The following is a 15347-nucleotide window of genomic DNA, read 5'->3' on the forward strand; positions in this document are numbered from 1 at the left end:
CACAGTCAATGTATTCTCTGCCTACAGAGCATTGTAGCGACGGTCAACTGGCAGCAAATATTGAAAGACAACAACAGACCCACTGGCCCTGAATGAAAGTGGGCACTGTGAGAGAAGACAAAGCCAGCATTTCATACACACTCACTGATCTGGAGGGTTCTCAGTGGCAGTATGTGTGTGTGTGTGTGTGTGTGTGTGGGCTCAATATAGTATTTGTGTATGTGGCGTCAATGAAGCCCACCAGTGGTGCCACAGTGCCGGACGTCTCCTACACGGACTTATCGGAAGTTACAGAACAAGCACTCTGAAAATGAATCATCCAGAAAATGCCTGAATCTTTAAACATGATCATTTTCTTTGGCTTTTTGGAGATACATGTTTTTTATTGGACAGTGACAATACAATGACATAGTGGAAAGTGTAATGGCATTATGGTAAAGCAGGTTAGGGCTCCATGTATATATGTGTGTAATACTGCCATTTTCCACATTTTGTTTTAGTCAGACATACATGGAAAACATACCATGATACTGGTAATATTTTTTTTTACAATATACTTGTCACATGTACGTCTACATACTGTGTATACTTACAATCATACACACAAGCTCTTACATGTCAGTGCACACAAAGTCATGTACCTCTTGAAGGGCTTAAAAAAGATTCCCTACATCTGTTGCATTGCTTCTCCCTATAATATCTATCTGTATTATCTCTGTTAAATAAACTAACAAATCAATAAAGAATAGATGCTGATATTACCAATGATTGGTAAGCAATATTTTGCAAATATTAGTTGATATAATCCCCAGGACATGTTAAATAGATCATAACATTGTTACTGATATGTGCATTAGGAGCTTTACTGGAGCAATGTTGGAATGTGAGGGTTATAGGACAGTAAAACCGCAAGGTGAAAAAAACATGAAAAAAACATGAAAAAAGCTGGATATTTTATAAAAATTGTTCAGTTTTACATAAACTTAACATGAACTCCCTCAGACAGTATCCATATTCAGGCTTTAAGTCATTTCTGAAAGTTGATAGCTGCAGTATTTTTTGTTCTGTCAGATTTCAACCATACGTGACACCATGTGCACAGTATTGTGATGAAGCTAATATATACAGTATGTCCACGTAGCATGCAGGTACAGTTTGTGACTGAGCCTGTTTTCATGTGTGTTTCTGACCTTTCCTGTATCTCTTCCTTTTTCCGTGCCAACACTTGAAGGCAAAAGCATCCAACTGACGTTCTTTCCTGCTATTGTTCTGTACATGCAAGAACACATATGAGGAAGCTGTCATTACTGCAGACGCAGCAAAAAAAACAACAACCAAAAAAATAGATGGAGTGAATCATGCCACAACACAACTATGGCCATGGCTGAGAAAATGTAAAAATCCCTGCATGCAATGACTGTGATTATATGGCTCCAAAAAAAGGTTTTCATTGTCTTGATGATTCCAAATGAAAGAGCTGCAGTTTAAGATGGAAGACACAAAACAGATTACTTGCACCTTCCTGCTGAGTATCAGAAATGTCGACGCTTGGACTGATCTGCATGCTGAGTTTGGTCTGGGTGGAGCGGACAGCCCAAACATTTGCTGACCTGCACAGGAATGAGCAAATGAATTGAGGAAATGTTCGTGTTGATTTTGGCTCATTGTCTGCAACAAAAAGGGTCTGCTGTTTTCTCGTCACGTGGATTTCACCTTCAATAGATGACATTATTTCTTTACATTAAATGGATGTAAGTCATAGGAAGGCAGGCTATTTCGAAAAAGACATTCTGAAATGAAGCACTCCTACACAAGCTTTATAGAATTACATCTGCTGACAATGTGAGTCCTACATATTGCTCATACATAAGTTTAGTAAAATGCAGTATATTAAATTCGAAGAAGTATTTTGGAATAAAAAGGCCCACTCGTCTTCATTAGGGGTTCAACAATATTTTGAACAACAAACAGGTAAGGTACAGGATTTTTTAAATTGGTCCTGCAGAGCAAGTTGGTCCTAAGTGAAAGTTAGTAGCCTACTTTAAGCGTAAGTAGACATCACCTGATTAATAATGAGGGTTTGCTTTCTGAGAGGATATATTTTTGAATGGCGATGTTGAAAGAAGTACTCAGATCCTTAACTAGAGTAAAAGTAATAATACCACGATGCAAAAACAAGTCAAGCACAAGTAAAAGCACTGCATTCAAAGTGTCACTTTGAGTAAAAGTACAGAAGTACTATCAGCTAAAGGTACTTAAAGCAGAGCTTAATTGATTGGTCTATCAACAGAAAATTTGTCTGCAACAATCCTGTGAATGTAATAATAAATATTATATTATTTGATCAATATAAGTGATTAAAGCAGCATTTTGATGTAATAGCTGGTGAAGGTGGATGTAATTTAAACTGTAATTCTACTGGGAGGTTTAATCTATAATAAAGTATCACATGTTATAGAGTGATCATGTGTGCAGTTGCACAGTAACCAAAGGTTTTCAGATACAAATAATGGAGTAAAAAAGTACAAGTACCTCCAAGTTGTACTTTATAGTAAAGGCTACTATTTATTTAACTTGCTGTACTTGTTACTTTAAATACTGGATATTTGACCACTAACACATGCCGTAACTGCAAAAGTTTAAGTTGAATCAAGTAAACAGCAGCACCCACTGTGTTTCTTTTTTCTTTCAGTCAGGCATTAGTGAGGCCAGCTACGGGTCTGACTGGAAAAAGTGGGTGGCGTTGTTGTATGTAGGCATGGAGAGAAGCGCAAAGCGACCCGCCTGCGCCCGTTCCTAACGTGATGACAGCTGATTCTACCGAGACAGAGCCACCGGGACCACCGGGTCACTTTCACACTGTCAACATGTCGTCTGGGCCTTGACGCTAGAAAAGGAGAACGCCGTTATATCCGGGAACAATGACTGCGCGCGCTGCTCCAAAGCTGTGGGAAGTGTAGCCGCTCCAAAAAAGTTGAGAAAAAAAAAGCATCTCGGCCACCACATCATCAGGCTGAAGAAGTTGGATTTCTTGTCCGACTGACTCGATCCCACATTTTCCACAGGACGTTCAGACTCTTTATAGGTAAGGAAAATCAAGACTTATCATCACGCATATTCTTTAGGTCGATCATGGGATGAAGTACGAGTAGAGATGCATATTTTAATAACACAAGAATATGCTTCTACATAACATTGCCTCAGAGTAATAACGGTGCATTTTCCTCCATTGTACATAAATGAAGAGTTGTGCACTGTGTTGTTTGGCGCTGACAGTGCATAATGCGTACTTTGAACAGGCAGCCTTTGGTGTGAATACAGAGCTATGAGGCGAACTGACGAATGAGTGATGGCAGTGAACACAAGCGCTGCAGACCAAATAACCCCCCCCCCCCCCCCCCCCCCCCCCGCTGTCTGTCTGTCACCTGTGGCCGCTGCTGTCAGTTGTTCCACCACATGAGAGCCACACACACACACACACACACACACACACACACACACACACACACACACACACACACACACACACACACACCCACACACACACACACTGAGGGAATATTCTGGTCACACACACACGTTTCACTGTGGTGGTCTGGTCTCAAGCACACTGATATCCTGGACTGGTTCTGTTCTCCTCTTTCCTCTATTTTGTTGAATTCTGTCTATTCTGTTCTGTTCGATTATATTGTGCTCTACTCTGTTCTGTTCTATTCTAGTATCCTTTGAAATGTTCTGATTTATTCTACTTTATCATGTTCTGCTTTTTTTCTCTTCTAACATTTGCTGCTCTATTCTATTCGGTTCTGTTGAGTTCTGTTCTATTCTAATATATTCTGTTCTGCTTGATTTTGTTCTGTTTTGTTCTATTCTATTCTATTTTTTTTATAATTTTCTGTTTGATTCTATTCGATCATGTTCTGTCTGATTCTGTTGAACTACTTTCTGTCCCATCCGATGACAGTGTAGGATGTTTAAGTGCAGCCCAGTGACACCGAAAATCCACAAATACAAAATGTGTTGTGCACCAAAATGATGCTTGTTTCTGATCCATTCATTGACTCTTTAAAGTCGTGCCTTTAAACCAGCCGCACTGCAGTCAGGACACTAGTTTGTGTTTCTGCTCTTGCTTTGGCGCTTGCACACACCATAAAGGTTTTTTTTTATTTGTTCCTTGCCTGCAGAGATCCAACCTGCATTCTTTATGTGAAAATGAAAGAGTCTGTAACTTGTGCTATCATGTAAACCAGGACTGTGCATCGCAGTGTATTTTACCTTTTCCTTCTTCTGAGTCATAACTGACAAACCGCCTGAAACCACTCCTCAATCAAGGATATCTTCTTCTTTCTTCTTCTTTTCTGTTGTGCTGCTTGTGTGTTTAGTTCAGAGTCAGGAATTGGGCTGCACTTAAACATCCTACACTGAATTATTCATCGCTTGTATCAGGTTCCTATGCCGCTACTTGGTGACAAAGAAACCTGAGATGTTTGTGTCAGTTTTAAAGATATCTTGATGATGCGTGGGACAAACGGGAACATTACGAATGTGACGTAAAACTCAGTTACTCTAGAGAGAAGGCATTTCGCGAACTTTAAACGGTGACATTCCTTACGTTCTTTGCTGGCGGCACAGTATTAGCTCGGCTGAAAAGGCAGGAAAATGAATTTGAACTGAATGTGAAAAGTTCGGAAAACTAGTTTAGTGCCAGTATGAGCAGAGGCGGCAAAGAAAAGGGTGAAGCCTGAGCATTGCTCATCAGACATCATAAAACGATATTCCAGCACAGTAAGTCTTAGCTGAAATGTGGACTGACGTGAACAAAATAGTTGTGTTTCAGACTGAGGCAATACGCCATGAAGACAGAGAGAATCCATGCTCGCAAGAAGAAAGACGAAACGAGAACCGCTCTTCGTCAAGGCTCAGTATTCTGCCAGCTGCTACTGTCATCAGCAACATGGTGCTGGGTAGATGATGAAGTACTGAAATAAGTAGCATGCGTTTGTTTTGATGGACATAAAAGGCATATAAATGCCTCAGCTAATGATCCTTTGGCCGGCGTATACGTACGTGATATTCTGCAACATACACAACGATACTTTGAAGATGACTTGTGAGGGACTTGAAGCTGGACTTTGCTCTTCAATCATCCTTCAAATTAAAGTCAGTGTCTTGAGTATCTGACAATTAAGACGTATATTAGTGTTATGATCTTGTGAAAATGTAATTGTTGTGATATTTAGGATGTGCTGCATCTCTGTGGACAGCAGTTAAGAAACTAGTTGTATGGATAGAGACTTCTGCTGTAACTTTACACCCTAAAAAGCTTTATTCAATCATGTACAATTATTTCTGACACAGAGCGATTCATGTTTGTGTTCTCATGGTTTGATTGTTACTGATGTGACCATTTCAAGAAGGATTTTACCGGCACTGCAGTGTTTTGGGAAGAATTCATACGGAGCTGGTATTTCAGTCCTCTACCTCAACTATTCCAGTTCCAGTGAGCTGTCCCAAGAGTTGGAAACTCAAAAAAAGTTTTGCCATCTTGGCAGTCTCTCTTTTCGATGTCCTCAATTCACCTGGAGTTGTTTCAACGTTTGGGAGGAAAATGTGAGAATTTAGTGTTTGGGTTTGATCATGTTTCTGCAGGCAGGGAGAGATGAGTTAAGTAACAGCTCACATGCAAACTATTAGGGGCTCAGCCATGTTTTTAAGGAGCGGCATATCCTCGGGCACCTCGAGGGTTCCCTCCGCTGTCCAAACAGATCCGTGTAGCCGTGACAACGCAGTCTCTGCCCTGTGAGCTCAGACATCTGAGCTGTCCTCCTCCTCGCTGTGGAAATGTTTATGCAAAAGAGCGTTTCCACCCAGTGTGTGTGTGTGCGAGTGTCATTAATATTCAACACGTGCAGGCTTGAGAGAGGAATGGAGGAGCAAATATGTGAGAGAAAAAGAAGTGAAGGAAAGGAAGAAAAAGGATGCAATGGAGTGTGAGTAATGAGCACATTCCACTAAAGGGATGCCCGGTTTGCTCACCAAACTGCAGATATTCCACGTGAATGAAAATGTTCAGACGAAGGTGGACTTAGAGCTGTGGATGAGCCAACAAGCGTGTTTCCAGTCTTTTTCCAAAGGACCCACCCAGGGTTTTCCCCTACATTCATCTAACGGCAGTAACACATCTTGCAATGCCGTCTCTGCTGCTAGAGAAGTTACAGACAGTGTTTCAACTCGTATAAATGAGGCAGTAAGCTGAATAAAAACACATTTTGCTGTTTTTAAAACAACGTTTTTGTCCAGACGAGATGCAAACAATAGAGGACGGCTGTGGAAGTACAGATGTCAGAAGTACAGATGTGAACAAATTCATTTTTACAGACTTTTTGATACAATCGGGGAAGGATTTCTGTCTCAAGGTGGACAACACTGAGAGGAAATGTCCGTTTGTGAGTAAAGGACAATATTGGTCCGATGCATTTGCAAACGTCAACCTAACCACAGAAGACAGCTTTCTGTTTGGGCTATTTTAGATAAAAGGAGCCGCCCTTACTGTCTCTTTATGGAAACAATTGTGTCAAAAAAAGGTTTTGTTTCCACTACAGTGGATTGTTTGTGTTGCAATGCAGAGCTGGACTGTTAATGTACAGTACTGGATGTCTGCGTGCTCTTTTCATCTCAGCGTATGTGTTTACGGTTTGAATGTTTGAGCGGAATGAGACGGCTTCGCCAAATATTTCAACAGAGTTTGGCATCTTTAGGCCTTTGACTCAGCTTGCCAGATGTGTTCGTTTCATCCAGCTGGCTGAGGCCACGTAGTGCTGCCTCATCTGGTTGAAATACACTTTAAAGCTAGACTGCTCCCTTCACTGTCCTGCTTTTTACTTGTTGTTTAGAACAATAGCTGTAGATCACACGGTGGAGCCATACATTTGGTCAACGATGAACAGCCACTTATGTGATAGTAAACTGAATATCTTTGGGTTGTGGACTGTTTGTCAGACAAAATGAGCAACCTTGAGCTTTGAGACATTTTTAAGACATTTTAACGACCAAACATATGATCCATAATGCAAATCCAGCCCTCGTATAAGGACCAGACCACCAAGCACTACAAATGCCTCAAACTAAATATTTTCTAATGGGTTTATGTGTGCGTGTGCTGTTTAACAAATTATTTAGCAGTCATGGTTCAGATCTCAACCATTTCAACAAATTATGACACGTATTGATTCCTACAGTGGTTCCTTACATTGTACCGGTAATTGCAATGGAATACAAATAATTATATCCAAATTGGTCATGTCGTTATGTGACAGGGGGTGTGAGCCACTGACTCTACAAACAGATGGTTAGAAAACCACATGACCTGTGTTGACAACTAGCAGCCACACAGAGCCCCCCCCCCCCCCCCCCATCACATGTGCTGAAAGACTAGACGGTCAAAAGAAAAGCAACAGATGTCCCACAGTTTTTCATATCCAGAACCGTCCACTGGCTGGTCACCTGTTTTGGCGATGTTGTTTCGAGGTGAATGCGTTTTAGTGGGCTCAGCACTCTGGATGGGAGGACTACACTTCTGCACAGTAAACAATCGGTATCAAAAGACATCAGCTGTCATCCAGCCCACTCCAGAGCCTTCTACCAGTCTCTCTCTGTGTGTGTGTGTGTGTGTGCTGACATCCACGTGGCAGTGTGCCACTCCAGTGTATCTGAATAGGATGAATGGCACATTGGTCGTGCATCAGTGTGTGAGCCTCGTCCTGGCAGGCAGACAGATAATGAGGCAGTGGCTCCATTGTTGCTATCGGATGACCCGGTTCAATAGAAGGTACAGGCAGTCAGCAGATCCCACTTCCTCCACTCGGTGCTCACACTCACACAGTGTTTCAGCACACACCCTGCTGTACCTGTAAGGACAGAGGACAACCTGAGATGCCTGGCAGCACATTTAAAGGAGGAGGAGCAGTTTGAACCTAGTTATAACTAGAAGGGGCACATTTAATGGGTTCTACCATTTAATGGTCCATGCCTTCCGCAAAGTTTCATGACTATCACGCCTGTTTTTCTGTAATCCCGCTGACAAACAGACCAAACTTCAAAGTTAACCTCCTTGGCGAAGCTAGCAAAGTTGAGGTCCCACAGTCAACATTAGTGGAACAAAACCATTTTGTGGAAGCTTAAGAAGAGCAGATACTGTTAAACAGTTCACCGCAAAGCAGCCGACAATTTATTTTCCGTGGTTTCGCCACAGCTGATTAAATCTGCAAGCGGCGGTTGTAATTATATCCTGCCACAGTTTTTATTTTGTCACATGCAACAGCTTTTTAAGACACTGTTAATGTAAGTAAGTCACAACGGAAATTGTGGCTCTTGTGATTAAAAAATTGCAGTCTTTTTAAAATGCATTTTGAATGTAGAAACGGTTAATATTAGCCCCCAATGTTGTAGTCGTCTAGTAAAGCTTACTGTGATGTCTCTCTCTTCAGATTATCTGTATGAATGAATAACGTGTGATATTTTTACCATAGGACCATGCCTCAGGTCAGACAGTTGGTGCTTTGTCCCACTATCAGCTGTTATGTATGCGTGTGTGTGTGTGCGTGTGTATATATGTATATATATATATATACACAGTGTGTGTGTGTCACACAACTGTTGACTTGGCTGTCTGTCGTAATGCCGTTACTTTCTCCAGGAAGGTGCCAGGTGACACACTCGTCCCAGTCACACTGTCTCATTCACCTTCTCCACATAAAAACAACCCCCACTGTTCCTGTATTATGTCATCAGTGTTGTTGAAGTGGGAGAAGACTTACATTCTTTTGTCTGAAGTTCTTCGTTTCGATGACACCAACTGGTAAACACCATTTAAAGATGCAGAGTGCTGTCTTGTGTTTTTATGTCCCGTTAAAATAATTTTCTGTTGTCGTTGAGTTCAGTCATGATCAGAGTCCCACTGCTTATCAAGACCTCATGAACCCTAGTAGAAGAGACACACCTGTTTAATACGTGTGAGGAAGTCTTGTGTGTGAAATGCCCCTTGTACTTTTCCAACACGTGTCCTGCAGTAAGCAATGTCTTCCATTGATGGAAGGGCAGTAATCTGATCTGGTACACTAGCAACCATAGAGTGCATAGAATATGTACGTAGCCTCTGTGATGTCACACATGGGTATCTGAAACGCCGTAAAGCTCAAAGTGGGGGGCTCCGGACATCTCAATCTTGGCCGTGACGACGCATCCTAACTACCGGCTAATCCATACAAATCTCTGGTAGACTCAAGATTTAAAGTGGTTCTTATCGATTAGTTGACACAATCATGATGAGTGTTAGTCGACTAAGAGTGTCTTGGGTGAGGACAGCCCTTCTACCAACGTGGTTGAAACATTTCCTCCAGACTCGCCTGCTACTCCAGGATGTGATCCGGTTTTTTCCCACTCTTTAAAAAAACAAAATCCAACACACTGGTTCTCAGCTGGTGCTGTTGTGAGTCACTGAAACATGCACAGTGTGCTTTTACAATGAGAGGTCGATGAAGAGAGTTATTTACGTACTTTTTTGTACTTTAAAATGTATTATTTGGATTCAAGAACGGCATAATTCTGCTGGCATAAATCTGGAGTGTTTTCACGATTGTTTTTATACATTGGCGAGATGATCCCTGATTAATGCTTGCTGCTACTGAATTTAATTTGTGCAGTGGAAATGTGTAATTGACTTACAAAGAGGATAATGAACAAGACTTAGCTGGATAGAAATGAAAACTAATCACACTTGTCCTTATTTAAAATCGGTCAAAAGGCAGCAGTGCAGCTAAATGTCACATTGTATTGATGCTAAACGAATGAAGCAAAATAATGAATGAAACCGTTATTGGGTAATTTTCTTTGCACAAATAGCATAAAAGAACAGCAAGATAACGTCAAAAAACATTCAGTACATAATATAACATAAAGCATCATAAAAATATGAGAGTTCAGACCTTCGGTCTTCAAAGCTTGTTAAGCAACTGAATTCTGCGTGGGACAAAGGATGTGATGCCTCTTTTAGTCCGCATCCTGGACAAACTATACCTACTATTACGTTAATATTCAGGCCTTAAAGGATGCAGTGAAATTGTTATAATATTATGAGCTAATTTTATGGCGTACTGGTCCGTCATGCAAGTTATACTGCACATTGGTTCCCTTGTTATTTGCCACCCAGTTTTAACAACCCTGTCCAATACAGGATTATATTAGCAAATTACACCAATATTTAGTATTTGTATAACATAACATGAGTGTACAGCCATGCTAGCAGCTCTGCCAGGCTGTTTACAGCGATGCTTTGAGCTAAATGCTAATGCAGCATTTACACTTATCTCACTATATGAAACTGAATCATGTTTGTATCTGCGTTTGGCAATTAATACGATCACAATTGATTTATGGATAGATTAATTTCGCACTAAAATGCATTTGCTTTGTCAAACCTTTAAAAGTTACGAGCTCCTTTTACGTGTCAGCTGTTCTGTGTTAACTGCTAACCCAACCATGTTCGACGACTGTGTGACCACGTTATCACTGGGAAAACAAAACGGTGTTTCCATCACGCAGCTTGTCTTGTCATCTGCCAGAGCAGGGTGTAAAAGTCAGCACACACTGACAGACCCACACATCTGTGATTGGCTGGTCACATTGCCACAAGACACACGTCTCCATTTTCAAAGCTGTAAAAACTTGGAAGTGGTTTGTGGTTTGTGACGCGTTTCTGCTACGAATGTCTTGATGTATGGTGTGACCATACTCTTGTCATGCTCCTTTTTTTTATTTTATTCGTGGCACGACACATGTTCTGGCTGTACCCGTCCTCGAAACACTGAGAAGAAATCCTCTCCCAAATCACACAAACGTGTGTTGTGTTTGTGTGAGCAACCTTCTTTTATTTGTGAATGGCTTGTCAAAAGGAGAAACGCAGTCAAGAGTCTTAATGTGACGTCTCTCAGAGGGAGATGACTTCTCTTTATTTACTCATTGCCTGCAAAACACGCAAGTTCAGGCATTTCTGTAAAGACCTTCATCTTTCTATTTTTCATGAAAGCCATCCTTCAAAGATGGGTGCTATGTCATTCCCCTGTGTGCATGCCAGGACATGTTAAATCTGCCATGGTGTCCGACAGGCAGCGATTGTTTCATTTGAACGCAGGAAATGCAGAGAGATGATTTTATGAGTCAGTAAACTTAAAGAGAAAGGACATTAAGTACGCCTCACATTGTGTTCTTTTTTTAAAATTGATGAATAGCATGACATAAAAATGAACAAAGAACAACGTGGCTTCTGTTCCATCTAATAAATGCATGTACCGCCTGTTTGTGCTCATTGCCGGCTGTGTTTTTCAGCCTCTACTTGCACACGTCCCTCTGACTTGCATTAGTTACTGCCTTGTCTTGGGTTTCACTGTGGCTTTAACACCATGTGGTGTTGATTCCACAACCTACTTCCCTGAGAGCACCAACTGCTTAACCTTCACTGAGGAACCTACACACACACACACACACACACACACACACTATTTATTTGTTCTGTGAACGCTGGTCCTCTGCCCCCTCTATCTACCTCCACAGCCACATGAAGGATAACCTGAGCCGTGGCGCTGAACTGGACTGGAGTCCTCTTCCTCCCCCCCCCCTCGGCTCCGTCGACCAACTAAACAGAGGCTCCATTGACTTGGGCAAACTGCAGCCCTCTTCTCCCATTTCCTGTCTCTTTCAGCATGTCCATCCCCACCTGTGGTTAGCCTGTCTACAGATAATGATACACAAGGGCTGGTAGAATACTTATTAAATGCAAATGTTGTGTTGTTTTGTACGTCTTCACTCATTTTGCTGAAGCAGGCAGCACACATCTAAATCATTTTCCTAAACATACTTTTTATTCTGTATGCACATTTTCTTGGAATATCTTTTTTCCGATCACATTTTTAGGGAATTTAAACATAATTGGATGACCTGCATGCTCCTTTAAGAACAGCAGTTGGTAAATGTGATTGTATTCCACTGAATTGGATTCAAACCCCTCATTGTGCTGCAGGAAACACGTTTAAATGAAGTCCTTCATTTCAAAATAAAGCTAAGATCAGTAGCCGACTGGGTATAATTCATTCCATTTAACCTAAAATATATCTAGTGTGAAGTATTGCGTCACCCAGAATACACAGAGCCGTAGTTCCTGTACATCTGAACCCTCATGAGGAAGCAGAGAAACGGGAGAAGGACAGAAGAGTGATGAGGAATTTCCTTCAGCCGTCTTAAGTACAGCTTCTTTTGCTTATCGGTCTCCTTTTTACTGCAGGTTTCTCACGCCCTCACTCCCCCTTTCATTTGCGGTTGTTTCACAGAAGCTCTCTCTCCGTGAGGCATTTGTTGATTTGTATGGCGAGGATTTTGAATAGCAGCAGTGTGCCTTGTGAAGAAAACGGAGACACATTAATCCTAACTTTTTTTACTTGCCTCCGGGATGTCATGTATTTGTAATATAACACAGCTTTGTTATGATCTGTTCATCTCATCTCTTCTTTTTTTTTTTTTCTCATCTCAACAGGTTATGAGTAATGGAAGCAGGATCGGTGGTGCGTGCCGTCTTTGAGTTTCTCCCCAGCGTCTCCGAGGAGCTGCCACTCTTCACCGGCGATGTCATCGAGGTGCTCGGTGTCGTGGACGAGTTCTGGTTGCTTGGCAGCAAAGATGGCGTCACAGGTAAGGCGTCAGGTGTTGTTTTTGTTGCTGTAAATAGATTTTTGTGGTTGAATATCTCTCTTTAGGAGTTGCACTTTGTTTACCACAAAGACATTTAGCCGAACTTCATGGAGATACAACAACAACAAGACATATGGGAAACTTAATGTTTTTAAAATTTGTGTGAGCACAGCAATGCTTTCTAATAATAGTTTATGGTCTGGTTTACTTCCCCTCTGAGTTTTGTAATGCATTACACAATACATACATGAATGGCCACTTGGGATTACAAGTGAAATATTCTTGCCCTTGAACAGGTTTGATAATTGAGATTAATCAATGAAAACTACTCTGAAAAGTGAGGAATTAAATATACTTTTTTTATAAATTCATAAATACGTTTTTACACATTAAATAGTGTTTGTTTCACTTATCTCTTGATGTCTGATCGTACAATTTGCAGAGGAAACGCAATGCATTCTGGGTAAGACGAGAAGTGTGCTTCATTGCTTCCTGGCTTTCTCTGCCTTTGGTTTTCCAAGAGGCACTTAAGATGAGACAGGGGAATCCATCAGAGGAGAGGGAAAACACAGATGATATCAATACATTTATGGAAGGACTTTCCTGGAAAGAAAAAAACTGGAAACTAAAGGAGAACAATTTATAACCTGTTCAGACGATCTTCTTGCTGATAGGATTTGAGGATTGCAGTACTAAACAGCACCTGAATTTGTCCCTGTACTGTTGCTATCTACAAATAATGAAATTAGGATGAAGATACTACATCCAGATAACAACATGTATGTCTCTTGTATGAACACTAGACACATCTGGAGTCAGTCTTGTTGTCATTGTCTTGAGGAGACAGAGGTGTCAGGCACATGTCGGAGATGTTTTTCATTGTGTTCACTGTCGTCATCAGATTGCGTTCGTCCCTCTGTGTCCTGTCTTCAGGTCAGTTTCCCAGCACCTTTGTGGAAGAGGTTACCATCCCCAGCACCAAGCCTGGAGACAGACTCTTCGTGTGCACCAGTGATTTCAGCTCAGCAGAGCCGGGCAACTTGTCCCTGAAGAGAGGTACGGACATCCTGCATGCAGACAATCATGACTTATAGAATAAAGATCATAAAGTATGAACCACTCCTCATCTTTACGAGTCTGAGTCATAAAATAGAAAGACTTTCATCAGAGCACACATGGGCTTTGTTGTCTGTTACTCGTTTTGAACAGGATACTGGATGTAACACAACTTTGTTCTGAATACTATTTCTGTGTTAACTCTAACGGCTCATGTTTTCTCACATAGCTTAACGCTACTTGTTGATGTCGCTGTGCTCAGGTAAATTGTTTGTTTTGTGTTGTAGCTGTGTTGGACATTGTGACCTTGTCTCCACTGACACAAACTGGGACCCACACACTCTTAATGTTGCCAGATATTAAAAATCAAACAAAGTTTTTATATTAACAACTGGACAACAGAATTATTGACTCTAAAAACTTAATTCTTTATACAAATCATGCCCTGATTGAATTGATCATAGTGAATGGAGACAAGAGTCCCATGATGGCATCCTCCTAGAAAGGGAATCTCAGTTTAAGAACATGTTTATCCTATTTACATGGTCAAAGTCATGTTAAATATACATCATCAATTCTCGTTTTTTATTCTGTGAAGTCAGTTTATTTCTTCACTGAAAGGGTTTAATGGAGTAATCTTATTCAGATAAAGAAAGAGATGCCTTTTTAAAAGCAAGATTTGTTTTTCCATCTCTGTTCCTGAGCATTTTACATGTTTTTAACAGTAATTTAGAACCTGAACTCGAGGTAAATCAGTTACAATGAATCTTAAATTGTCAGATTTACAGTTCTGTTACAGCCCTCTACATCTATTTGAGCCTGCCGCTGTTTAAATGTGTCATTCAAAAGACCTACAGTCTCATAGACTGGATGATAGACATTTCTCTGCAAACTCATTGAAAACGTATTAATGTTGTCCTGTCCTCTTGAGCAATACACAAAGAACTCTGGTGGTTAAAGATGTACGATATGATAAAACCTTGGCGGATTTCCCATTACAACAGCACCGCATAATGACTCGATAAACACTCAAACCACAAAGTCTCCAAAACTCCCCACTAGATGTCCCCAAATACCAAACTAAAACCGAGTAGACTGGCTTCTCTTTTTACATTCCTGAATTCTCTCCTATGATTACGTTACTTGTTTCAGGTTTTTTTTTCATTCAACAAAAACCTCATGCAAGTTCCTTTACATCGGTAAAACTTTTCATTGATGTCTTGTCATGTCATTAGACGTTCTTGTGGTCGTCGTCATAGTAGTTGAAGTGTTAGGAATGAAATTGTTCATTAAAAGCATGTTTTAGTATCCTATTAGCATACATTTTGGTTTAACCTATGAACAAATGACCTCAACAACAATATTCCAGTATATTTTTGCATTGTCATAATAACACTTCCTGGATCATAGGAAAAATAGGAAACAGTTTTACTGGCCATCTGAGAGTTTGAATGTTCATTTCCAGTATGATTTTCCATGCTCTTTATCGGCTGTGTTCCAGTTTTGGTCCCAGACACAATGGGAGGAGGAGCCGCAGGTCTTTGGAATGCAAC

General features: G+C 40.9%; 1 protein-coding gene across 1 annotated transcript in view; it reads left to right on the top strand.

Annotated features, from left to right (window-relative positions):
- The first annotated feature begins 2909 nt into the window (after positions 1-2909).
- The window catches only part of dnmbp (dynamin binding protein), a 38554-nt gene continuing 26116 nt past the window's right edge, over positions 2910-15347 (top strand). Inside the window, exons 1-3 of the mRNA XM_079293682.1 lie at positions 2910-3085; positions 12584-12738; positions 13672-13794. Coding sequence (XP_079149808.1) covers positions 12594-12738; positions 13672-13794 — 268 coding nt within the window. The 5' untranslated portion in view covers positions 2910-3085; positions 12584-12593. The remainder of the gene's footprint in view (positions 3086-12583; positions 12739-13671; positions 13795-15347) is intronic.

The sequence above is a fragment of the Melanostigma gelatinosum genome, assembly GCF_949748355.1.
Source record: "Melanostigma gelatinosum genome assembly, chromosome: 21".
NCBI lineage: Eukaryota > Metazoa > Chordata > Actinopteri > Perciformes > Zoarcidae > Melanostigma > Melanostigma gelatinosum.